Here is a 27035-nt window from a genome sequence, read left to right as displayed (position 1 = left end):
TGTATCAGAGAATTCACAACATCTCTCAAAACTGAACTGAGTAAAGAGCCTACAAGGAGCTAATGCAGATAACAGTTAGCTAGGGTTTTTTTTCTATTATGTTTCTACAAAATTCTAATTAAATGGGATGTGACTCAACCCTACGCACCAATTGACAATTAGAGCAACAGGACAAACTGTCTTGTCTTCCCTGTTCTAAAGTCTTTAGGAAATCCCAGGAAGCAACAGCTGTGCAAAAAATGTTTTATTAATTCTCATTCTGCATATTAAAAAAAACTAGCCCCAAATTTGCACAGAAAGCATGCTTTTTGGAGCAATTCATTTCTTCTTGCCATAGATACTATCCAATGCACTCTGGGCATCTGTTATTTGTTGCTGCAGTCTCTGCTTAGTAGACTCATTAGAAGCCTTTTTCAGCAGTGTCTTCATTTCTTCCACCACAGCCCTATACCCAGTTGTGTTGTGGAAGACACGGATGGCTCGGTCCCCACAGGAAATCAGGAAGCGACTGTTCACATCAAAGGCTAAGTCTGTTATGTGCTCTCCATGAGCACCTTCAAAGTACTCTTCCTCCTCTCCTCGCTGGGTATTATAGAGAAAGATGCTGGTGCTGCTGGAAATGGCCACTGCCCGTGCATCAGGAGCCAGAGCAATGCGGCAGGGCTCAGTTACCTTGCAACTGCCTGTCAGCAATAGGTAAGGATCTTGTTGCTTCTTGTATTCAACATCTGTGTCCCAGAACTTCCAAGTGCCATCCTTTGAAACTGTTGCCATCCTGTTAGGGTGAGAGAATGGCACATATTATTTAGCAATTTCAAATTAATACTATAGTTTGATGAATGTACTGGCTTGGTTCTGGTAGGGTCTTACAGCTTCTTGTTGTTTATGCTTCCTTTCTTCAGTTCTAATGTCCAGAGGCTAACCAAAGAGCTCCCCGTGATTATATAATTCACATCACAAATTTGGAAAATGATTATGCATATAGACATACTCAGTACGTATGATGTACATGCCTTCAAGTGATCTGATAAAACTCAAATATCCCTCAGTAATATTTTAAGACTTCAGCTGGCCTGTTGGTGTCAGAATGTATCTCTTTTTAGTTTCCTGAGAATTCATTTATTTGATGTATATAGTTGCCTATCTCATATATGTGACTCTGAGCCATTACCAAGTTAAAAACATAAAACAATATAACAAAATAATCCTAAGCTTATAATAAAATATATTAAAAGATTAAAAACTGTTAAAAAAAACCTGCAGGAGAGCATACTCAATTGCCCTAGCAATATAGCCACATTTAGGAATGCTAGGCTATAAATCCTACTAAATAAACCAACTGAGAACCTATTAACAAAGGACATTGCTGAAGAATGGACCACTTATTAATTGCATGTACTTAACTCCATTAATTCATAATTTAATATATTTTCTGAGTCTACAGAATACATAAAATTGTGAATCAAATGGCTTGGCTTAAAACAACATAAGCCCCCCACAAAAAACTCTAGCCCCCAATTAATCAAACTTAGCAAGTTGTCTGAATTCATTTGGTAAGTTCTGATTTGAGCTGGCTAAATACTGTATATTGTGGGAACATAGCCATTTAATCTTCAAAGGAAATTCCTCCATTGGTTTATAAAGAGGAAGGAAGCAACTCCAAAGGGCCTTCTCTTCCTCACACCAAGGGTATCAGGAAAACTAGACAGAGGACTCAAAGGGAAAATGTGAACAAGTTATTATAAAAAATGTTATTATTCCATAGAAATGAGAGATGGCTTCTCACCGCCGAGAGTCATTGGAAAAAGCAAAGGAATACACGCCAGCCTTATGCCCCTTCAGCTCAAAGGCTCTGATCACTTCCCGGAAATCTCCACTCTTGCTGAAACATACTTCCCACACCTTTACATCAGGAGTGAATCCACATGAACCAACAAACCTATAGGAAAGGAAATGCCAAAATGAATAGAGCCACTTTGTGAGCTGCCGCTTTTCTGTTCATCAGTATTATTTAGAGCACAAAGATTTTTATCCTTCTGACAATAAACAAGTGACTGCCCTTCCTTACCTCCCACATGGTGACACAGTAGCAAAGGTGTTGTTCATCTGGTTGGTGTTGATGCTAGCCAGAATTTCCCCTTTCATGTCCCAGATCAGGATGGTGGTGTCACTGGAGGCACTCATGATATACTTCCCTGGGGAATAAAGGGCAAAGATAAGGCTACAATTCTGACAGGCTGATGCAGCTGTATATATTATTCAGGAAACCAAGCAAATTAATTTGCTTTTAAGGAAATAAAGCTGAACCATTCCCTATCTAGGCTGTTCAAAAGACCAGCTTTCATACCTGTATCAGCAACCCCAATATTAATGATAGGAGCCTTGTGCTGCTTTGGAAATTCTTCTGGGATTGCGATGTATGTAAAAGTGCCATCCTCTTTCTTTGTCATTTTAAAAACTCTGAGGGTGTCTCCATTTGCCAACCAAACAATGAAAGCTCTGAGAGAAGGAAAGAAAGGCATATAAGCAACACAATGAGCACAAAGAAGCTGCTGCTCTGCTTGGTAGTCATATACCACAATGGTTTGTGAAGCACGTGAAAATGCGTCCATGTTTGCAAGTTCAGACTAGCTTCATTTCTTACTGCTGCTCTAGCTGCTTTTTTGCCAAAAGGAATCACAGCAAGACAAAATCTTCAGCCTCTTTATGAGACTGAAACAACTCATCAGGTCAGCCTGTCCTTTTTTGCAGTGATCTTCCTACAAAGTTTCTACAAACCCTTCTTCAGTTTAGTTTTTATTATATTATTGTTTTGATTGTACACACTGGGTATTTTCCTTCAGGATTAGGGCAGGTTACAAGTCAGCAGTTAATGCAAAGGATATTATCCAAATCTCCATCCTACCTGGAGTCCGGGAAGAAGCGGACCAGGGTAGCGTGATCCAGTTCCACATTAACCCGCATGTAGCGATGCTCCCTCTCCAAAATGTCTTTGGTACTCCAGATACGCACCGTGCGGTCGTCAGAACAGGATGCCAAATACTTTCCATTATTGCTGAAGTCCAGGCAGGTGACATTTCCACTGTGGCCCTGCAGAAAAAAAAATCTTTTGGCTTATGAATAAATCTAGGTATCTTTTATACTGGAGATCTGTTATCTAAGGAGCAAGAAGCAGTTTAAAATAAAAGATTTGTTTGGAAATTGTGGATATAAGAAAGAAAGTATACTTTCAAGGAAACAGAAACCTCATGACCTTTAACATCTTTTCCAATTTTACCATAAACAACCTCAGAACAAGCTAATTCAACTTTGAAATAGTAATCAAATTGTTTTGGAATCAGGATATACTTAGTGAAATTGGAAAAGAAAATTTAGGGTGTTCTAGTCTCAAAACTATTTGCTTTCTTCTGCTATCTATCTGTTAACAAAACCATTGCTATGGATCATCCAGTAAACAGCTGGATTCCCACTTATCTCCTTGGACAAGTAGATAAAATAAACTAAAGCAAAATGCTTTTAAGTTCATCAATGAACAGGAAGATATAATGGTAAAACTGTGGCAGGATGGACCCTGCTTTTTCATATCACAAAGCTGTTTATTTCTGCATAGTAGCTCAGGATTTCAAAATAAAAACCAGATAAAGTAATTACATTCAAAGCACTCCCCATGGTATGGGGTATGGAGGAGGCAGGTCCTAGAAAATGAAAGCTATACAATATGAATTCGATCCTTTTTCACAGCAACCTGGTGAATTTTTCCAGAAATGTTCACTGTTACCATTGAATAGTACAGTTACAAACTCTGACTTCCCAAGATTCCGGAAACAAGAGATGGCAGAAGTGTTCAGTTATTTTTCTAACTTCACCTTTAAACTTCCAATTATTACTGCATTTTTAATCATTGCTACTACCAAGAATAAAAGTAGGCCAGGTGGCAGACATATATATGATTGGCTCAAAAAAAAAAAAAAGTGAAATAGTGGCATGTAAGAATAAGTTACCCACCAGAGCTCACCTTGAGGGCTGAAGCCAGAAGTGGGTGTGTAAAAGTATGCTGTTGGGGCTTCTCTTTTCTAATTCGCTGCTGTTTTGGCTTTTTCAGGCCTGTTTTGCTGGCTGCATCACCATTCACATTTTGATCTGAGGAATTCAGTTGAAGAAAAGCTTTTAACAAATGAAGGGCCAATTGGTTTTAACAATTGTTTGAATCACTAATAGGGTTTTTTTCAATCATCCTATCAGCACAACAAAAAACAAGTATAAGTAGCCTGCAGCAGAATGCTTTTTAATCTAAAAGCCAAGGTTTTAAAATGAAGTTATTTCTGTATCCGTTAATGTTTATTAGTTTAAGACATAAAAATATCCATTACATAAAGATTCACATGTCTTTGGAGCATAAAGGCTAAGAAAGGAATGAGGGAAATATGATATGAAGACCTCTAAATAATCACCTTCAGTAAAAAATTTATGTTAACCTTTTGTACAGTCTTGTAGTATCTTAAAATACTTTTTAATATATAAAACATAAAGTTTCAGGGATCATCCTTTGCTTCATTATTCTTATGATGCCATAAATACTCTTGTCGTTGTAGTTGTCAGACATATGGAGCTAATCCTGTTTATTGTTTGCCTGTACACAAAATCTTGCCAGACACAACTATATACAGGTATTCCTCAACTTACAACCACAATTAAGCCCAAAATTTATGTTGCTAAATGAGACATTTGTTAAGTGTTTTGTCCTATTTTGTAATCTTTCTTGCCATAGTTGTTAAGTGAATCATTGCAGCTAAGTTAGTAACTGGGTTGTTAAGCGAATGTGGCTTCCCCATTGACTTTGCTTGTCAGAATGTCACAAAAGCTTTTCATATGACCCCGGGGCACTGCAGCTGTCATAAATATGGATCAGTTGCCAAGCATCCAAATTTTGATCATATGACCATGGGGATGCTGCAACAGTCACAAGTGTGAAAAAAGGTTAAAAGTCTCTTTTTTCAGTGCCATTGTAACTTTGGTCACTAAATGAAGTGTTGTTAAGTCGACGGCTACCTGTATTCTGTGAACTGCTGAGAAGGGGCTATCTTAGCCTTCTTCCTGCCTACCAAACATTCCAACTCCCCTCCTCGATACCCTCTGGGTGGCAGCCCCTCCCTCCTGTGACTCCTGACTACATTCCACCACAGCAGTGCATTTAAAAATAGTGTTTTGTCATTTAAGATTTTTTTCTAGCTATCTTCCAATGAGCTCAAAATGGCACAGAGTGTTCATTCTTCTCCCATTTTATTATCAAAACTCAATGGCTGCATTTCTGCTGTCTCTTAATTTGGTGACTAAATTACCCACCAATTTGCAACACACTTCAACTATAAATTAACCAAACAAGTTGGATTTGCACAACATATTAAGCCACAAGAAGAAAAGAAAAACACATTTATTGCTAGCTTAGTATATTGGGAAAAGCAACTGTGAGATTGCTCTAGTTAAGCATTTGTTATGAAGGCCACGGAGGATAGAATTCCAGTCATCTTAAAGTTGACACGGTTGAGAAATAAATAGTCCTCAATTTATGATCACAATTGAGTCTAACATTTCTGTTGCTAAGTGCAACATTTGTCAACTGAGTTTTGTCCCAATTTACAACTGTTATTACCATAGTTGTTAAATCAATCACTGCAATTGTTAAATTAGGAACATGATTGTTACATGAATCTGGCTTCCCCATTGTCTTTGCTTGTCAGAAATTCTCAAAAGGTGATCATATGACCCCGGGATATTGCCCCTCATAAATATCAGTTGCCAAGTGTCTGAATTTTGATCATGTGATTTTAGTGTCAGGTTTCCAAGTGATGAAATCCATTAAAAAAGTGAGTAAAGCCCATCTTCCAAAACAAATTTCTTTTATTTAGGAAAGCATCAAATTGGCAAAGTCTGTTGTAATTCCGGATCTGACATAAACCGGAATTATACCACATAATATTGGAAAGTAGAAACAGCCTCCAAAAGTCCCATTCCCCAATAGCAGTAAATCAACGTTGCCTGGTGTCATCAATCTCCACCTCCAGGGTCTAGGCAGGGACTTCTGTTCCTACAGGAAGGAAAAATCACCTAGCCAAAACAATCTTCACTACCTAACCACTCCTCCCACCTTAGGAATGTGGTGAGCCCCAAACCCTCCCCCCATTACCAACAAAGAAAAAGAAAGAAAAGGAATATATGATTAGAATATAGAGCTAAATAAAATGGCTAACGTGTCAATTTCAGGCTTGACATTTGGTAATGCTGCAAATGTCATAAGTGTGAACAATGGTCATAAGTCACTTTTTTCAGTGCCATTATACATAGTCACTAAACAAACTGTTATAAGTCAAGGACTACCTGTACTGAGACTGTAGCTTTTTGCTGAACGTGGGTTTTCTATTAATGACATTCCAGATTTAATTCCCAACCTATAGGTCTAGAAAAAAACAACTTTGCTGGGAAGTCCAGAAAGCCCACACCAGCTTGCTTGACCCTATGATGACCCTTCCTTGTCCAAGACCCTTAAAAGCAATCTAAAATTTCCTCAATGTGATGCCATAGGCACAGCGACATGAAGTGAGCCCCGTATACATTCCAAGCCATCGGAGGCAATATTTCACAGGGTGCATTTTTTTGCCTTTCTGCCAAGACCAATTCCTGCTTTCTCTGTGGCAAAAGTGACAGCTCCAGGGCTTCTGCTGAACGCACCTCCAATTTTAAGATTTGAAACCAAGTTTCCCACTCACAGACGGATTCTTCCAATTATTACACTGATCCAACGAGGCCTTTGCTAGTCAGTCAGAAATGCTTCGGTGACCCAGTCACAAGGCCATGCTAACAACGATAATGGAAATCTGTAGAGCTTCTCAGTCATCCAGGTCACGCTTGTCCCAAAGGCGCTTTTTCAGGAGGCAACTGGACTTTGTTTTTTCTTTTGAAGAAGTTTCGCTTCTCGTCCAAGAAGCTTCCTCAGCTCTAACAGGTTAGTGGGGGATGGAAGGATTTATATTCCTTGCATACAGCTGGACATTTGCATCCTTTTAGAGGGTTCATTGAAGCCCTTGGAGGTTTATCTGTGTCCTCAGGATCACCTGAGTAGTGCTCCTGGTTCCTGTAGTCTGCCATTTTTCTCTGGAAATTACAGGAAAAATGGCAGACTACAGCAATCTAAAAGGATGCAAATGACATGCTGTCTGCAAGGAATATAAATCCTTCCATTCCCCACCATCCCGTCAGAGCTAAGGAAGCTTCTTGGATAAGAAGCGAAACGTCTTCAAAAGAAAAAACAAGAAGGTTCAGTTGCTTCCTGAAAAAACAGCACCTTTGGGACAACGATCACGGAAAAGTATAAAGCGCAGCGCGTTACAGAGAAATTTTTAAACCGGGAGCTGCCGCGGCTCATTTCTTGCGCAAGATGGAAACGTGGCCTCAAACCCCGTCCCGCAGAAAGCTGGCGGCGCGGCTTCAGCGCTTCGTCCTCGCTTACCCTCAGGCGCCCCGCTCAGTTTGGCCACGTCGTCCTTGCTCGGCGCGGCCTTCGTCCACCGCGTCAGAAACAACAGCAGCCCCCACAAAACGACGGCGCCGAGGACCAGCGAGAGGCCCACCAGCGTCGCGGACACGACCGCCTCCCCCATCCTCCGGCAGCGGCGGCCGCCTCGTCCGCCGGCTCCCCTTCAGCCACCTCAGCGGAGGCGGGGCCGAGCCCAAGCGGAGCGCGCACGCCGCAAGTCGCGGCTGGTAGTATTGGTGTCTCTTCCGTTGCGTGCGCGCCCCCGTCTGAGTTTGGACACCACCTCCGCGAGCCACTGGAGACGCATGCGCGTCGCTTTGGCAAGTAGATGTATGTATATATTGAGGAAGGCGCTGCGATTAGGGAAGTTAAATCGTGAGCTTTTAATTCCCTATTTTATTCGTTAGCTTTACACCGACTCTACCTGACTCTGAGATGTACGACAGCTGTAATTACGTCCTGAGGACTAGAAACGCGTTAAATTAAAAGTCGGGTGTCTCTAACGAGAGTTTGGAGATTAATTTCCGTAGCTCTGTGGTTCTAACGGAGTCTGTGTCGCGTAAGAGTGACGTACGAAGGTAGGCAGCATGGCTGCCTGCGGAAAGAGGCCTGAGCATCGCGGGCCTCCTGAGCTGGTAAGATATGAAATAAGCCTTGTAGCGGCAGAGGGGGAAGACGGCGCTGTTTCATAGGGAAGAGGTGGAAATGCTCGTGTTGGTCAGCCTTTGGAGCTGACCAGTGGCACTTCCATGCCCAAAGGCAGCCTACTACTCTGTGTTGCATTTCCCCTTCTCTTTCGAACCCTGTTCCTTGGGGGTCTCCGGCAAACAAAACATCGTAGTTTATTGGTGCTGAAATGTGACCTTGATCCCAGAAAAAGTGTAAGGAATAGAATAGCTATTAAGAATGGCAATTATTTCCAAATTATACACTGGAAGGGTTTGGAATAGCCCACTGCTAATCCAGAAGCTCCATTTCTGAATGGGATTCCCCAGTTATACATCTTTGGAAAGTAATGCACTCATTCATGTAATATTTCGTTGTGCTGCTCTTGTTTCAATTAGTAGAAGCAGCCTGGAATGGTGTTTTCTTAGTCCACCAAACAAGTAAATGTAACACGGTTAAATCCCTGAATACTGAAATGGATTATTTCATTGTGTTTGAATTGTGACATTCAGTGTGATCCTGTAGGATGGTTCTTATGGTTAATCATGTTGTAATGTGGAATGGAGTCTGTATATTCAGTCCATTTTGCAGTTCCAGGTTGATGAAAAATGAGGGGAAGGGAACTCTTTAAGACCCTATGGTATTGCTTCTGGTTAGTCACCATGGAAAAGAGGAGGATGAAATAAAAAGGATCCAGTCAAGTTCTTAATACCAATACAGTAATTAATATTAGTAATATTAATTCAGTAACACTAATACTTAATACTTAAAATAAGGAATAACAGTATTCCTTATTTCCATCTTGCTTTGACTCAGGTTACAGGCCCAGCTTTTCATCTAAACTCTGAAATATACTGCTATTTTTGGAGACAAAAATGTGTTGAAGGAGCAACATATCTGAAATAGCTGAACAGATTTTTCATTTTTGGAAGCACACTTTTCCCAGTTTCTGCTTTTAGAGACAAATAGGGCTGTTGGTGTGCAAGCATCGGTAGTGTACTATGAGGTCACTAGGTGGAGAAAAAGAGCACAGGGTCTGTTTAATGATCTCTTGGTAATTTAAAGTGAAAGCCCAATTCTATAGAAGCAATAAGATAATAACTCTTGTCCATGTCAAATTGTATTATTGGCAAGAAAAAAAATTGGGACGGAGAGGATAATCAGGAGTGAAAGGAAAATCTAACACATGAATTGCTTTCATCTCTCTTTAATGACCTTTCCAGAAGAAGGATGAAAGACTTTTGAATGAATCCAGCAAAACTTTTTTGTGATTTCCTTTTATTCATTTCTCTTTTCTTTTCCTCCTAGTTCTATGATGAAGCTGAAGCTCGAAAATACACGCATAAGTAAGGCAATCTTGGGCTGTGAGATGCAGCTTATTTATAAATTTTATATATATATTTAAAAACTCAAATCAACATAGCATTCGCATAGCACATATCTCCTCAGTTAAAATTTCCAATCTGGGTCATTTACTGACCTTGGAAGAATGGAAGGCTGAGTCAACCTTGAGCCAGTCAGAATCTCTAACTGCTGGCAGTGGGCTGAGTTAGCCTGCAATAATGCATTCTGATCACTGTGCCACCATCTACCATTTCTTCTCCTGAGTACCTGGAATAGATTGCTTATTGTTTGCGTATAGGCATCTTGTTGAAATTTCAAGAATAAGTTAAAAAGAAGCTTATGTTTTCCTATTAGTATTCAAGAGAATACTCTGCTATATGTTTATTTCTTGGTGTCGCTCATGTATTCAATTTCCATCCTCTAGCTCTCGAATGATTGAGATTCAGTCTCAGATGTCTGAACGGGCAGTGGAATTGTTGGGTCTCCCAGACAATCGTCCGTGTTTTTTGCTGGATGTTGGGTAAATTTGTTTTGTTGTTCTTAAGGGATTGATCTACCAGAATAGGAATGGGTTTTTAAGTTTATTTCCTAGGGAAATGATACCATGTTTGCATTACCCACCCACCCAATCAATATAAGCTCTGAGACTTCCTTTAGTATCTAAATTTTAAAAGTCTCCTTGAAGCATGACTGGCTATATATCAAAAGCCCTTCTTTAGAGGAGCAGCAATTATCTTCAAATGCTCAGTGTTGAACCCATTAAGTACATAGTTATATTCGGCTGAAAGCAGCTCTGCCAGGTTGAAGGTAGAATGATGGCTTTCTTGTGATCACCAATCTGAGATTTTCTCCCTATTTAAGAGTAGAAACATAGAATCATAGGGAGTTGCCTCCCTCCCAAGTAAACTGTGCTATGCCATTTAGCTGCAGCTCATCATCCAATAAATGCTTTCTGATGTCCCTCCAGATGGAAACAAGTATGGGAGAAAATGTTTGTAAGTTTAAGCCACCTTTCAAACAGTTGTAAATTCTCGAAGTATTAAAGCCGTTCTTCCCTGCTCCCATTAACCACATCTTCGTTTTAAAATAGGTGCGTTCTGCATTTAGGGGTAACTTTTAAGTAACACAATATATCTCCAGGGTTTAACATTTTTTTAATTTTTCACTCTATCTTATGTAATGAAAAAGAGAGCATATATTTATTTGTCCTAATTGTGCTTTTTCTATCAGCTGTGGCTCTGGTTTAAGTGGTGATTATATCTCTGAAGAAGGGCACTGTTGGGTTGGTATGGACATCAGTCCAGCAATGCTTGGTGAGTAGAGCTCTTTTTTTTTTTTTTTTTTGCTCTCTCCTGAGCTAAACTTTCATGGCAGCGTCCTGCTTTCTTTATTCTAATTAGATGTAGCCATGGAGAGAGAAGTAGAGGGAGACCTGATGCTAGCAGATATGGGCCAGGGGATTCCCTTCCGACCTGGAACATTTGATGGTTGTATCAGGTAAGAATTTGTAACAAGCATCACCCATAACTAGTGACTATAAGATAGGGAAAACATATTCACTGTCCTGAATTATTTTCTTGCAGTATTTCTGCCATTCAGTGGCTCTGTAATGCTGATAAGAAAACTCATAGCCCTCCAAAGCGACTGTATCGGTTCTTCTCAACTCTATATACTGCTCTGGTAAAGTTTTGTTTTTCTGTATTTTAACACACACACACACATCCTTAAAAGTTTCTGATTAAGGAAGGTAAGAGATCCTATCTATGTATTTTACAGTTTGACAGTTAGCTGTTATATAAAGTATAAGTAAGGTGAGAGGAGGAAAATAAGAGAGGGAGAGGTGGAACAATATGGTTTAGGAATATGCATAGTGACTTGAAATATGGCGAAACAGGCAGGTTCTGTTTTCCCCCTTTCACTTTTGCTATTCTGAGAAAACTGGGAGAAGAGTTTGGTCTTCATTCTGTGTTCAGATCAATAAGAAGACTAATCTTGAAGTCAAATGGGAATTGCAGCTGTTCTAATGGGTAGGCTTCCCTAGCAACAGACGTTCAGAGGCTAAAACAATGTTTCTCAACTTCAGCAACTTTAAAATGTGGGGACTCCCAACTCAGAAAATATTTCAGTCAGCAATGCTAGCTGGGGAAACCTGGGAGTTGAAGTCCACTCAGGTTAAAGTTGCCACGGTTGAGAAATATTAGGCTAAAGCTTCTGCAGTTATGTAGGGAAGTAATACTCCTCCATTACCACCACTGCTTAGATGCAGCTGAATGAAAAAGAGTTTTAAGGATGAGAGTGAGGAAACGTTGTGCCATAGATTTGTATGGAGTAAACGTGGCCTGAAGAAGATATTAGAATTTTTAGGAAGCTATGATCTTGGATAGTAGAGCTGGGGAAAATTGATCCCACTGCCATTCAAAGCAGATGATATCAGGCTGGATTAACCATTAATTTTTGACAAAAGTTGCTTCAATATTTAATTCTCATAAATAAGATCGTGGCCAGATTGCAAGATCTTATGTACGTTTTGTTTTCTAGGCCCGAGGAGCCCGTGCTGTTCTACAGTTATACCCGGAAAACTCTCAGCAGGTTTGTGCCTTGGGGCTGGGGGAGGAAAGCTTCTGAGTAGGAAGGCATGTAGAGGAAGGTAACTTTATGTAGGAGGTTGTGTGTGTGTGTGTGTGTTGTATTGGTAGATCAGCAAGAGCTGATTTTGGTTGCTTGATCAAATTAGGCAAGTCAATGTTTTCCATACTTCTGCTGGAATAATTTAGAAGAATTACACAATTAATCAAGAAACAAAAATTGCTGAGCAACTCTTTGGGAAAAGTCAGAGCTACTTTTGACTTCTACATTATGGTCTAGTCCCATATCTAGAGCAAGAGCAAAGTACAATTTTTAAAAGTCTAAATTACAGATAGTCCTTGACTTACAACAGTTCATTTAATGACTGTTAAAAATCACAACAGCACTGAAAATGTGACTTATGACCATTTTCACACTTATGAACATTACAGCATCCCATGGTCATGTGATCAAAATATAGATGCTTGGCAGCTGACTTATATTTATGATGGTCACAGTGCCCTGGGGTCATGTGATTACCTTTCCCAACTTTCTGACAAGCAAGGTCAATGGGGAAGCTTCTCTATTGGACGAGGAAGCCTGGCCCTTCCCATCCTCAAGAGGGAGGTCTGTATGGCTAGAAAAAGAACATCTCAGATTCATTCTTTCTCTTGGCAGCTGGAGCTCATCACCACCCAAGCCATGAAGGCAGGTTTCACAGGTGGCATGGTGGTAGACTACCCCAATAGTACCAAAGCCAAAAAGTAAGTCTTTTGCTATCTGGGGGGAGATTGGTACTTCAGGTTTTGGGGAGATAGGGATGCTCCACAATACACACTGCATGAAGTTTTTGGATCAAGAGCGATATGAATTTCTCTGATCAGTGCATGTGTAGCATCACGTTTTTGGAAAATTGACTTGTTGCGAAGTCATGTCTGACCCATCATGACCCCATGGACAACGTTCCTCCAGGGCTTCCTGTCCTCCACCATCCCCCAGAGTCCATTGATAATTTACTGCTTCCTGTGAAAATTCAATTGTACCAAACAATATTATGGTTTAATATGTTGTGCATGGTTAGGTAAGGACCCCCTCTTGAGACACTTTTCATGAGAAATCCTTTAATATGTCAGACGTGTTCAGATTCTTGTGGGAAATTTAAGGACATAGAACATTCCTAGTCATCTGCAGTTTTGCAGGGCTGTTCAATTCATTGAAATAAATCCCATGTTTCTCTTTTCCTGGCACTTCATGTAGAAAATAATTCGATGAGGCGGGACCGCTATTCAGTACTGGATCCTTTTTTGGTAGCAGAAAAGACCCCCTCTTCTGGAGATCTTTGATTGATTGCTTCTAAGAGTCAGTACTAGATGGTACCAACAGATCATCTTTCAGTAGAGTAGGTCCTTTGACTTTGAAAAGTTCCTTTCTTTCCATGTGTGTGTTTGATATTCTACTTATCTTTTTCTTTTTACAGATTTTTTCTCTGTCTCTTTTCTGGCATAACTGATGTATTACCAAAGGTAATAAAATTGGTGGGACAATTGAAGTGCTTTAATCTAAAACTCTTCCACTATGAAGGACAAAGAAAGATTCTTGATAGATGAGATGGCTTTTAATTCCTCTGGCACCTATCTCACTTCCAAATTCTTGTCTTTTGAAAGGCGTATTTTCAATTCTTGTCAAATTAAAGAGTATTTTGTTTACTAAGATATATGGTTCTTTTGCTCCAGAATGACACATTGGAACATTTAAGCTAAATTATCTCTGCTAAGCACGGTCACTGGGTCTCCCAATTAAGATAGTATGTGGCTTTTAAGTTCCCTGCTTGGACCCCTTAATTGTACCTCCCTATAATGGTATATAAGAATGATCTTGAGACTAGACAACAGTCAGACAAATGACAGTTGAATCCAGAGAAGGAATGTAGGCATGGCAAATGCCTCAGTAAGAATCCTCTTTCTTGGATTGTAAAGATGAGGTGGGAGAGAAATACTTTCAGACTTGCAAGAATCTGTTAAGGTAACATTTCAGGTAAAGTTAGAGCTAGTATTTTTGAGTGTGCTTCTTGTAGACTACCTTGTAAGGCTGACACACCTTGATATCTTGTCTCATTTTTTGTGGTTGGTGTTTCTCTTTCAATTAAATTCATGTGGATTATTTTATTTTGTGGTTTTGGCAGGGTCTTGGTACAGAGTGCAGTGAAGAAGAGACCACACAGGCCAAGTTCACCAATGAAAGGTAACAAGGCCAGAACTGGAAGCAGGAGGATATTGGCTTTAGGGTGGTTCAGGCTTAATTATATTGCTCTTGACCTCAGAGCCCAAACTGCAAAATAAGAGTAAGAGTGGTTTGCCTTTTGGAGCCCTGGGAAAAGTAAGAGCCTATAAGCAAGTTTTGAAAAACAAGGGTTGTTTGTAGTTGAATATTTTCTATGGCATGTGGGTTTGATAGGCAAATCAGCAACGTCTCCTCCCCTCTAAATCTGTGAAAGGCTGCATTCCCCCTCTTCATGGCTTGGAGGAGAGACACACAGCAATAGCCAGAGGATCATTGTCATGGTAATCAACAGCCTAATTGCCATGTTTTCCTGCCTCTGACACTCTGTTAATGGAAATGCTCTGATTTGGTCAATAATATGAATTAGTAGGTGTGTAGCCCAACCTTACCTAATCTAGTTCTCTCCCAAAATGAAATCTAACATCCTTCCTGAGTAAGGGTGGAATAGTTTATGTCATTTGTTGCATTGGTCTTTTAAACTCAAGTAATATACTGTACAATAAGTCTCTGTGGTGTTACTTCATTTCCACCCTCAAGGTTGTTGTTTTTTCTTAAATTCTAGTCATTTCAGGGAAATCACATCTTCCTATATGGACTATCCTGAGGCTTTATTCTGATTTTCCCCTTAGAAAGTTAGATGAGCCTCTTTTTAAAAGTGGGACCTTCTCAGTTACAGCCACAGTTCACAATGGACAAAGACTGAGTAATTTGTACAGTTTTCTACCCATTGGTAGGCCTTTTAAAGGACCTTTTAAAATCTTTGAAAAAGTAATAATTTTTGTATTGCTTCTTTGCACTGTTCTATGTTTTGCTGTTTTTTGAGGCTACTTGGCCCTGAATTAAAGTAACAACTGGATAATATTTGTGATTTGACTTTTTTCCCCACAAGGATCCAGTTTAGAAATGCCAAAGGGAAGTCAGTGAAGAAGAGTAGAGACTGGGTGTTGGAGAAGAAAGAACGGAGGCGACGGCAGGGCAAGTAAGTCTGAACTCTGCATCTTCCTTCAGATCAAGATTCCTTGTGTCTTATAGAATAGGCCCAGGTGGCAACTTGTGACCTCAAAGTATGATCTGGCCTCCCTTTTTGGGGAGGCTTGGCAGATCCCACTAACTAAAACAGCTGAGAATTGTTGTGGTTATCATTTTAAGGCAGGAAACAGATATGAAAGCTGTGTTTGCATGACATGGCTGACCTTGCAATCTCTTTTGCAGCCAAATGTGCTGGCAATATTTAATAGCAGATGGCTTAGTCAAACTTTCTGTGGCTGTTTTTCCCAGTTTACTGGGGGAAAAAGCTGCTACTGCGAAGGTTAGCATTTCTTTCCTCTGCCAGGTATTTTTGCCACAACAAAATGTAAAATAGAGTTTACACTTGATACAGCACTTAATTTTCAAGTGGAGTATTGCATTGTTTCTTTTCATTTGTTGATCATTATTTTAAAGCAGTAGCGCCCTTTCTTGGACCACTGGTCCTTACTCAAGTCACTCACGCCCTAGTCACTTCCCTTCTCGACTATTGCAACGCGCTGTACATGGGGCTGCCCTTGAAGAGCATCCAGAAGCTCCAATTCGTGCAAAATGCAGTGGGCTGCATGGTTTTGTGCAGACCCCGGTGTGCACATGTATCACCTCTCCTGTGGGAGCTGCATTGGTTACCTATTTGCTTCCGGGTGCAATTCAAGGTGCTGGTTGTCACCTTTAAAGCCCTTCATGGCTTGGGACCAGGTTATCTGAGGGACTGTCTCTTGCCGGTTACATCTATCCAACCAATCAGAGTGGGGAGGCAGGGAATGCTGTGGGTCCCATCCCCGAGATACACCTGGTGGGACCCAGAAGAAGGGCCTTCTCCATGGTGGCTCCCTCTCTCTGGAACCTCATTTCCCCAGGGATTAGAATACCCCCCCATAGGTGGCAATATAAATTCAATAAATAAATACTGTACTTGATCTTAGCCAAAAGGCTGAGCATCTATTGGAGCATGAGATCAGAATAAAAGCCAAGATTGGTGATTATCTCCCAGCATTTGAAGTTTTGCAAAAATCCTCCAATATCTGCTTCTTGCATTTTGCCCATTCTTACTTTGTCTTCTTTTATGGTTCATCTGCAGGAACGTGAGAGCAGACACAAAATACACAGGTCGAAAGCGGAAACCTCAGTTCTGACTTCCTGCTAATTGGACTGAAGTTTTTTTGGAGCTGGCCTGCTTTGTTGCGTAGTGGAAAAGGAGGAAGCAAATTGAGCAGAAGCTGCTGAAGACTTCCAGGCTGGCCAGAATCCCTTCTTTGCTCCTACCCCTTTAAAAAGAACATCTCACAGAGCATATGGGACCCAGGCAGTTCACTGTTTCTTTGCTGCCCGATTGTTTGGTTCCTGATGGTTTCAGATTAGGTTGTGTCAGTTTTACTACTCGAACTCTCAATTAAATGAGGTCTTGGAAACAGATTCTGCTTGCTGGTTTAAGCTGCTGCAAGGAGAAAAATCTGGGCTTAGGACATCATTAAGCAAAGTATTATCAAAATTAGCAAAAATCTGGGCTTAGGTGATCATCAAGCATCTGCCTTAAAAAAGGTACCGGTACAGATCTCATCTTAGTCTGAGCTCTGTGCTGAGCAGAAGCAAATCAGTGAAGAAACAAAGCTCTATTTAAGATTTTTTAACTATGACATTTGTATTATCAGAAACCAGAAAATACTTTGGTAAGTTAGTTGCTTGGCATGTGGTTCTCCTTTCATTTCCAGCAGTAGGAAAACCTGAATACTTATGTGCTGTAATAAATGATCCAGTAGGTATACACTTTTAAAATTAAATTCTGTATAACCAGCTCAGAAGTCGTGTAAGTACAGCTTATTCCCCTCTATGTTCCAGTTCACAGAGACTCAAAAGGATGACATATTTGATATAAATATTCTTTTATTCTACATAAAAGTTCATTCATAAAAGAAAGCCGTTTCCCCCCTGAAGTTTGGAGGTGGTGAGGGAAAGACATTTGGGAACAAATTAAGCACACAGAAAGAGAGGCGCTGGAATGTAGAAAGGAAGCAATAGAGGATTAGTTCCAGATTCCCCAAACTGGAAAGTGAGACGAGGGTCACAAGAGACAAGGGCACTTAATTCACATTGTACAGCAACATTACAACTCTTAGGGAGGCCTCTATGACATCATAGGCGAAATGTCTTCCCCTGCAAGAATGCTGAATACTGCAACAGGTGAGACTACAGTGGCACTTCAGAGAGTGGTGTTTTTTTTTTTTTTTTTAAGATTAAAGATGATTGACACATTTTCTCTCTATCTGGAGAGATTCCTGAAGCACAGATGTCCTAGCAACAGCTCTATTTTTGACATGCAACAAAGGAAGGTGTGAATAGAGGGAGGAGCAGTAGCTGCCCTGGTGCTGCAGCAGAACTTTTGCCCGTGCAGAAAAGTTAATTAAGGTCACCCAAACCGGGAAGAAATTAAGGAAGCAGCTTAACAGTTTTAGAAGGTGGGGGAACTGCCATGAGCAAAACTGAAGCTTGATTATTCAACAGAAGTTTTCAATATTTACTGACAACTATGGAAGGAAAAACAACCACCTATTGGCAGGGAGGAGCCAATATCTGCAACCAGTCTTCCAAGTGTGAACCTTGCCTAACACAAATGGTTTTTGAAGCTCATCTGTGCTACATTACACCGTCTTGACCGATTCCCGCAATGAGGATTATGTCATGTCGCTCTATCCTTGAGAAAACTCTGTTGGAGTTTCTTGTTCCCCAATAAGCCATTTCTGACTAAGGCAAACTATGATGAGAAGCAAGCATCCCTTAGGGGTGAGGATAAGAGAGCAGGTCCTTGGTCCAGAATTTTGCTGTAGTATTGTATGAAAGATACTGCTGGTGGTGTGAAGCAGCTGGAAGAGCCAAGTTAAGATGAGATAGCAGGGACATGGGGTGAAGGTTTGGCAATTGGAATAATAATAGGAGGCAGGTTGTGGCATATAAAAGGGAGAAGATGACCCACCCCACCAGTTTTGTCATCAGAAGCCAGTCCAGGAAGCGCCTCTAAGAGAGGAACACTCCAGCCAACCACCTGGTAAAATCCTCAATTAGCCCACAGGGGAAAAAAAAAAGTGGAATTTGATTAAAAACAAGCCTTTTGCTGTTGGACAATGCAGTGGGCAGGTAAAGTTAGGTACCCAGGTACTGACAGTGACATTTTACAGTGGCAGAAGCTGGACTAGCCCAGTTGGTCTTAAGCACAAAGAGGCTAATTCTAGGCCAAGGAGGTTTCAGTCTCTGGCATAGCTCAAGCACCCAATATGTATGTTACAGGCATGATGTCAGCTGTAACTTCTGGAACGAGGCACAAGGTTGATACAATTCCAACCTTCATTGAAGGCAGGGCCCTCAGCTATTTATTCCAGTGGGCATAACTGGACTTTCAACACGCCACAGCTGCCCTTCTCCCAGTCACAAAGTACCATTTATCAGAGGGCAAATAAATGAGAATTCTGTTTGCTTTCTAACTCAATTGCTAAAATTTACTACCAGCCTGATTAACTTTCATCTTTTTTTTGCAGCCACCATTTTATTTCCAAACGTATAAGGACCAAAAAAACCAACTTTGAAATAGAACATTTTTTTAAAAAAATCAGACAGAAGGTCTTGTAAGGACCAAGGAATGCCATGGACACATTAGTGCCAGAAACATTTTAATAGGCCCTCCATATAAGGCTGCTTCTCATAATATTTTAAAGTCGGATTTGTTGTGTTGTGTGAAGGAGGAACTGCAACTTGCCTGGAATAAATTTCCAAAATACACATTTGCAAATTCCCATTTCATCATCCACCAGCCCTTGTTTAACATACAGAAGACCTAATTGGATGTGGTGAAGCTTACCTTTGACTCCTCCAATTTAGCTGGTTGTTTAGAAGTTAAATATTAGTGGTTTCCTCCTAATTTCACGTTGCAGGTCACCTTCCTGCTTTTTTTAAAGCAAACTAACCTTGAATGACGTTTTAAACAAATACATTATATTTTGTTTACAGGAAGGCAAGAGAAAAGAAGCCCAGTGGTGGTTCTTCAGAAATTGAAAAAGGGGGTGAGGGTTCTGCTGAACAGAAATGGCGCTCAGGGCAGAACTGTGGAAGACACAGATTTGAGCCAGGTGGGCTGTACCCATCTTTTATTCCTGGCTGGGCAGCTGCAGAATTAAAAAACAAATACAGAATAGATGAACAGGCCTGCAACACTACAAAGAGGTCCTTGCCCACAGCTAAAAAAAAAGAGGAAGACTGGCCTGATTGGAGCTAAGCAGTGGACACAGTTCTGGTGACAGATGATGATGACCAGACACCTGCCAGGACAGGGACTGGATTAACTATGCATAGCTGTTGTAGCAAACTCTTATTTTGGGGACAAGAAAGAGAATCTCACTGGAAAGGGAAGGGGATTCGGTTTGAGGAGATGTGACCATCAAGAACAGGTCAAAAGGTGGTGGAACTGCTGAAACCTTGAGCATGTCATGCACACACTGCCTTCCCACCATCCCCTCCCCCAGCACCATCCCTCCCCCAACACGTACACTGTACTTAACACATAGTGTTAACACAAATAATCATGCATTAGAGACGAGAGTGCTGGTCCGCCAGTTCTCTCCAATGGCGGGTACAGGGTTTGGATGGGCCCAAGTGGGTGATGGGCTGGGTGGCTCCAGTGCTCCTATTCATCTCCTTGCTCCCACAAGCGATATTCTCGGATGGTTGCAGGCCTTTAGCCAAAAATCCCACCAATAGTAGAAGCAATGACGATTCCCAGGATGACGCAGCAGATGATAATCATAATCTTCTTCTGCAAGAGCAAGGAAGAAACAGCAATAACGCAGACTTGAGAGGTGCTCCTGAGCTCGCATAGAAAGTTACACCAAAGGGAACTGCTCTAACTCCCTGAAGTGATTTGATTCCAGATAGCTCACCTACGGGATGCCTTCATCGCTGTTCCTTCTGTTACGTTTTTCAGAATTTCAGTAAGTGGGTCAGGGATTGTATCATTTCTATTTACTAGTTATTATTTTCTATTTACTAAGTTTCTATTTACTAAGTTTGCATTACTATTACTATTACTCCTCCCATCCTTCCTTTCACCCATCCCCTCCCACTTATGACTGTATGACTGTAACCTTGTATCATGATTTTTACTGTTTCCTAGTATAATTTGATTGCTTATTGTACCCTGTGAGTATTATTAAATGTTGTACTTTATGATTCTTGACTCTTGACGAATGTATCTTTTCTTTTATGTACAGAGAGCATTTGCACCAAGACAAATTCCTTGTGTGTCCAATTACACTTGGCCAATAAAGAATTCTATTCTATTCTATTCTATTCTATTCTATTCTATTCTATTCTATTCTATTCTATTCTATTCTATTCTATTTATTTAGCTTAAAGAAATTGAATCTGTGAGTGGTTTTTTTTCTCTTTCTCATCCATCTCTTTTTCCTTTCCTATCATATCGTATTTTGATCGTTAAGTGTGCAGGCAGTGACTTAATTCTTCCTTCAGGCTGAAGAATATGGTAACAATGTTAAAGATGTCTTTAAAATATATTGTAAGAATCCTGTTGGTTTTAAGAAGGTTTAGGTTAAGTGCCCTGAGAAAGGCATTTTGGAAGCTATTATTGGTCCAAAATTCAGCCCCTGCTGGATGATGAATGATGACACAGCGGAATAAACAGCAATCTTACAGGAGCTGGACTGTAGCAGTTAATCTCTGGGTCCAGTTCAAGGTAATGATTATCCTCTGTTTGGAGCACTTAGCAATAGCACTTATATACCACTTCATAGTGCTTTATAGCCCTCTCTAAGTGGTTTACAGAGTCAACATATTACCCCAATAATCTGGGTCCTCATTTTACCGACCTCGGAAGGATGGACGGCTGAGTCAACCTTGAGCTGGTCAGGATCGAACTCTTGGCTGTGGGCAGAGTTAGCTTGCAATACTGTATTCTAACTGCTGTGCCACCACAACTCCTTTCTCATGGTTTATCTTTATGGTTCAGTTTCTTGTTACCTTTAGGCTTTTCTGAGGCAGAAAGAACCTATCCATCCACTTCATGCAATTTATGGGCAGCCTGGAGTCCCTCCTGAGAGAGGTCCACAGAAAATAGGTCAGGAAGCAGAGACACCTTAGTGCCAGTTTCCAAGGTGAGGCTGGCCCTTTCCAACAGCCCGTTCAGAAAGTAGCCATGATTATGCTATTCCAATGGGCCTTTGGGCCTGGTACAGAGTGGAAGTATCTTCTGCTTTAAGGGCTAAAGCAGGAGAGGGGAACAATGGCTCTTTTATGACTTGTGGACTTCAAATCCCAGAATTCTTGAGCTAGCCCTGCTGGCTCAGGAATTCTTACGAGTTGAAGCCCACAAATCATAAAGGAGCCATCGTAAAGAGCGATCTCTGGGCTAAAGGATGGGGTTTTATTTGATTGGTTTAAATCATTCTGACTGTTCTGATTTTGATCTTATTATGAGCCACCCAGAGTCCTTGGAGGGGGCAGCATGTACGCTATTATAAAAAAAACAAACTGCCTGTGTTGAAAATGTGTATTTTCAAGGACTGATGCCCGAGTTGCAGTGTTTGAAAAGCAACACTGAGAGGACCATTTCCAACAGCAATCCATTGTATTGACCTAGAACAATGCTCAACAAATGGGAAGGGAAGGCACAATTTTCAAGACCAGTTAAATAAAAGAGAAAACACACAAGAGAGAGATGGAAAGATTAACATATGAGCTTGTGCTAGAGGCTTCTTGATTAGGGAAGAGTGGGTGAACCTTGTAATCTATGTGTCTTTGTATTTCAGGGGTGTCAAACTCAAGGGCTTTAGGGTGTTTAAATCTGGCCTGGAAATAGCCATGGACTGGTCTGTGGTGCGTCTGGCAGCCAAAACAGGGTGCGGGGGGCGTGTGTGCATGCCCCCCACGCCCCATTTTCGGCCTGGATGGCCTCCTGCAGCACTCGGCCAGCCAAAATTGGGTGTAGGGAGAGCCACTCGAGGCCCCGTGCCCTGTTTTAGCCAGCAGGGTGTCGCAGGAGGCCGGCCATCCCATCTCCCCCACTGGCCGGCCCGCGGAGGAGAATTACAATGCTGATCAGGCCCTTGAAGAAATCCAGAGTGACACCCCTGTTGTATTTCAAGGCAAATCAGGGCTGTGGAGCAATATGAAGACAACAATGCTTGCTTCTGTGCAAGTCTTAATCTATTCACCACCATACTTTCCCACACCGGCCATTGCATCTCTGGGACACCACAGGATGGCTTAATGCCCCCTCCCCCACCTTCTGCACAGACCACCGATGAGTGCTTACCCTCCGGGCTTTGCTCTGGTACTTTACAGCTTTTTTGGTATCTGACACGGCTCTCTCCACATAGTCCACGGAGTGTTCCACGTTATATTCAATGCGGTCGATCATCTCACCCTGCACAACGGGGGATGCACACAGATTTCAAAAAAAATGTGGCTTGAGGGATGCTGAGGTTCTCCGTTACCTCTTTTCTCACGTCCACGTGGAGTGGGAATGGTGCTTTCAGCCTCCTTCGCCCTGGCATTTTCCGCTAGACCTATCATCTGAAGGAACAAAAGAGAGCAGAATAACAAGGTTGACACTTGGTGGTTTAGGGGCAGGGAGGATCCTGAGGCCTCACTGGAGTACATGATGTCACATGCCTCCTTATAGAGGTAGTCCTCAACTTACAACAGTTCACTTAGTGACCGTTTGAAGTTTCAACGGCACTGAAAAAAGTGACATGACCATTTTTTCAGAGTTATGTGATCAACATTCAGATGCTTGCAAACTGGTTCATATTTATGACCGTCCCGGGGTCATGTGATCCCCTTTTGTGATCTTCTGACAAGCAAAGTCAATGGGGGAGCCAGATTCACTTAACAACCAGGTTAGTAACTTATCAATTGCAGTGGTTCACTTACAACTTGGGCAAGAAATGTCATAAAATGGGGCAAAACCCACTTCACAAATGTCTCACTCAACAACAGCAATTTTGGGCTCAATTGTGATAGTAAGTTGAGGACTACCTGTACATATTCCTCAACAGCTTTTATCCTCAAAATTATGGCAAACTGAGATGGCATCAGAGCTGTTCATCAACTCAGACAAAAAACATGCTCCACCAAGTTATTCTACTTGCACCCAGCCTGCCACTGCATCAGAAGTTGGTATTTTTCCTCTTCTGCCTTCATCCCTGTTAGTTTTTCTGTTATGTCTTTCAGAACTTCAAATGGGTGGGTTAATAATTATCTCATTTTAAAATTGTATTTATTTTATTTTTAACCCATCTTTTACAGAGGAACTCAAAGTGCTGTACAAAGTACACCCTCGTTCTATTTTTTCCTCTATCAGAAAGTTTAGGCTAAGAGTGACCAGCCCAAAATCCTCTACATAACTTCTGTACTGGAGGAGAGACTCAAATTCACATTTCTCTGCTCCTATTCCAACATCTTCATCACCATACCACATTGGCTGGTGTATCTTTGAAATGTTTAGATCAAAAGCAAGGGAAAAATCTTTAACAATAATTTTTAAAAACCCTGTTTTAATATCATTTATTATTGCTTGGTCCGCTTCAGGCTTTATTGTTCTAAATTTCTTTTATTGTTTTATCATATGTAGTTCTCACTTTGAAGAGGCCTCAATGGCAGAAGTACAGATTTGAATTTGAGACTCTCCAACTCTTTATTTATTCAGGGTTTATAGTTTTAATGTGAATCCCAAATACTTTTCAAATGCTAGAAAGGTGAAGGTCTCCCTTTTCCTGTATTTTCAACTGCACCTGATTATAGGGTGGAGGTGCCTAGACAAAGATTCTAGAGTCTTACTCTATTGTCTGATAAAATATACACATACACAAAGGAATGAAAACACTACTCCATAAAAGGCACTCAGCAACACAAAAGCACAGCTGCTGTGGTAGCATACCAAGAGGCAGGAAGAAAAGAACCACAAGTGCACGCAGAGAATGTCTCCCCATATGTATCACAAAGCAGCACTCATTAGAACATACAAGACATGCTTGTAAAAGTAATGTTTACAAGTAGTTCTCTACTTACGAGCAGTCATTTAGTGACTGTTCAAAGTTAAGACGGCCTCCTCAGAAAGGATGTTTTATGGCCCGTAAAGCAGTTCTGGTCTTCATAAAATGTCCCCCCAGCCCATAGGTTGTGTGATTGCGATCTGGGTGCTTGGCAACCTTTTGACTGGCTGCCAAGTTCCTGCAATCGTTCGATCGCCATTTGCAATCTTCTCTGCTAGCTTCCCCAGAAAGTCAAAGGAGAAACTGGTAGGAAAGGTTGGGAGCTGCTGCCCATGCCAAGATGGCTCCCTCTCGTCTCTGGGAGCTGGCTGGCTGTGTTGCCTGCCAAGGGGAGCTGAACTCCTTTGGTGGCATGAAGAAATGGAGCTCAGATCCTGGTAATTTGAGCTCCATTTCTACATCCTGTGGAAGGAGTTTCCTTCTGCACATGCAGGAGAAATGAGATCCTTCCACAGGGAGCAGAAACAAAGATCAGATCCTGGTGATTTGAGCTCCATTTTTGCACCCTGCCAAAGGCGATCCTTTCTGCATGTGCAGCAGAGATGACATCCTTTGGCAGGCAGCTCTTTCAGCCAGATCATAGAAAGGAGAGGGAGTTGAAATCCAAGCAGAGATGGAGAGGCCAGTGCAATAGAGTTAGCAGCACAGAGTGCCTCAGGAAGGTGGGGTAGGCCCTGGTAGGCTTGGCACAGGCTGTGTGGAATGTGTGTCCCCAAAAGCTGAAAATCCTGCTTGGGTTTTGGCAAGGAGAATTTTCGGCTCCTGAGCAGAGAGACAAACCCCCTGCCCCAGGATTTCCCCTGCCAGGCTCCCTGCACTCCTTACCTGGGACTCCATCTGCTTCATGACTCACACAATTGGTTTAATGGTCCCATCTGGGAGTGTTGAATCATTGAGTAAATCAGTCACATGAGTAGTCATGTGATGTCTTACTTAATGACCACTTGACCACTGAGATTCCATGCTCAATTGTGGTCCTAAGTTGAGGGACTGTATCTGGAACTTTTATGTTGTTAGAAAAGTACAATGAGGGGGGGCGGGGTGGGGTGGGGGCTCTGCTTTCTGTTTTTTCAGAAGTGTTTGGCCTAGCTGACTTGAGATCCTTTTCAATCTGCCTTGATAACCTTTGACAATTGCAGCCTCCCCCACATCCTCTCCTGATGCATGGACCAATTCTCAAAATTTTCAGCAATGGCCATGTGGGTGACTCTTCTGGGAAATGAACATTACGCAGCTTGCTGAAACCTTAATCACCTTAACTAGCTTAGCAATCTTTTTTAGCTATCAAGAGAAATCCAAGAGGGGGATCATCATGCAAGGAAAGACTGGGTCATTGAACCTGGTGTTGTCTTCAGCTGAAAACAATTACCTTGGATCCAGCCCACCTCTCTTAGATTCCTGAGATCAAGTCTCAATTTTTTTTTATATGAAGCACACATACAATACGCTGTAACACCAACCTATTCTTCCTTCCTCCAGCATCTGCTCTAGGCAAGCTAGCCACTTGGCCCTCCCACCTCCCAACAACACTGCAGAGGCATGCAGAATCATGAAGCAGCCATGCAGCATAGACATGCAATTCTCCCAGCTCTGGGAAAATGGGCATTACCTGCCAATACCTGAACAGCTTTATCCGAGTATGCATGGTAGCGTGAGAGACAGAAAGAGGGGGTCAGGAGTGGTACGAAGAAACGCTGGGCCAGACAATCAGAAATCAAATGTATTCACCCCTTAAGAGGATGATATCTCCACTTTCCTCTCTGCCTATTTCTGTAAATGCAGCCCACCCACCCACATCCCATGCTTGAAGTCCCCCTCTCTGCTTCACTCTCTATGGCTTGCACAGGTGGGCATATGGAAATTGACCATGTCACATCATTTCTATTACTGAAGTTTCCCAGGAGGTTGTGTTTAAAACAAAAACAGACAGACAGACATTTGCAATGCAATCCGACCTTTTAGAAAGCATTTCCTGTGACAGCACCCCAATTATGGACCTCTTTCCTCAGTAAAGTATAGGTCTTCCCTATCCTGCTGTCCTTCTGACAGCAGATAAAAGCACATATATCCACCCAGGCATTTGCTGAATAACAACTCTGCCAGGCAGGAACAGACTGTCTTGTCTTTTTTTTTTTAAATGAATTTTTATTGAGCCTTGTTTTAATTTATTTTTAAAAGAACTGCTTCTTTATTACCTAAAATTGGCTTTAGGTTCTTCTCTAAACCTTCAGAAGGAAGAATGGTTCAGAAAACGAAACAATAATACTGTAACAACACAACATTATCTGGGGTAGGAGATTCTAGGAGATATTCCCTCTTACTATTATTTCCACAGAAATATGTACACAAATTTAGCTTCTTCCAGCAAAAGTTATTAGGGACAATAATATACAAAGCATGATCACACAGTGTAGTGTGAAGAAAAATCGCAGGATCAGTTGCCTACACATTACTTCTTCCTTGTTCCCAGGTCAAGATTCTCTTTTGTCCCTTTTATGGAGAGTCTTTAAGTTCAAACTGCAGTAAATTTTGAACAAATCAGATGTGGTGGCTTGATCTTTACTGGG

The 27035-nt window shown here is 41.4% G+C and overlaps 3 protein-coding genes across 6 annotated transcripts in view; 1 reads left to right on the top strand and 2 right to left on the bottom strand.

The window, feature by feature from the left end:
• Positions 1–229: 229 nt before the first annotated feature.
• TBL2 (transducin beta like 2) lies at positions 230–7705 on the bottom strand. The gene is made up of 7 exons (XM_026708640.2): positions 7505–7705; positions 4016–4140; positions 2906–3090; positions 2348–2499; positions 2069–2195; positions 1787–1939; positions 230–775 (listed from the first exon to the last, which is right to left on the bottom strand). The coding sequence occupies exons 1-7, from the start codon at positions 7653–7655 to the stop codon at positions 319–321; spliced, it is 1350 nt and encodes a 449-aa protein (XP_026564425.1). The 5' UTR covers positions 7656–7705; the 3' UTR covers positions 230–318.
• Positions 7706–8083: 378 nt separating this feature from the next.
• Positions 8084–19002, top strand: BUD23 (BUD23 rRNA methyltransferase and ribosome maturation factor). Its single transcript, XM_026708642.2, has 12 exons — positions 8084–8166; positions 9506–9543; positions 9966–10061; positions 10772–10854; positions 10942–11038; positions 11125–11221; positions 12080–12130; positions 12785–12870; positions 13584–13629; positions 14289–14347; positions 15276–15365; positions 16494–19002. Exons 1-12 carry the CDS (start codon positions 8119–8121, stop codon positions 16546–16548), a joined length of 846 nt encoding a protein of 281 aa, XP_026564427.1. The 5' UTR covers positions 8084–8118; the 3' UTR covers positions 16549–19002.
• Positions 19003–19131: 129 nt separating this feature from the next.
• The window catches only part of STX1A (syntaxin 1A), a 53362-nt gene continuing 45458 nt past the window's right edge, over positions 19132–27035 (bottom strand). For 2 of the 4 annotated variants that reach the window (XM_087928273.1, XM_026708645.2), the window contains exons 9-10: positions 22728–22838; positions 19132–20213 (exon numbers count right to left, since the gene is read on the bottom strand). In XM_087928273.1, the coding sequence (XP_087784399.1) occupies positions 20136–20213; positions 22728–22838 (189 nt within the window). In that variant the 3' untranslated portion in view covers positions 19132–20135. Of the gene's footprint in view, positions 20214–22727; positions 22988–27035 lie in introns of all 4 variants that reach the window. The other 2 variants (XR_015742457.1, XR_015742459.1) reach the window with 1 other exon arrangement.

Source organism: Pseudonaja textilis, chromosome 1 (genome assembly GCF_049901715.1).
Source record: "Pseudonaja textilis isolate UNSWEBS1 chromosome 1, rPseTex1.2, whole genome shotgun sequence".
In the NCBI taxonomy this organism is placed as follows: domain Eukaryota; kingdom Metazoa; phylum Chordata; class Lepidosauria; order Squamata; family Elapidae; genus Pseudonaja; species Pseudonaja textilis.
The sequence above is the reverse complement of the archived record's forward strand: the minus strand, read 5'-3'. Positions and strand labels throughout refer to the sequence as shown.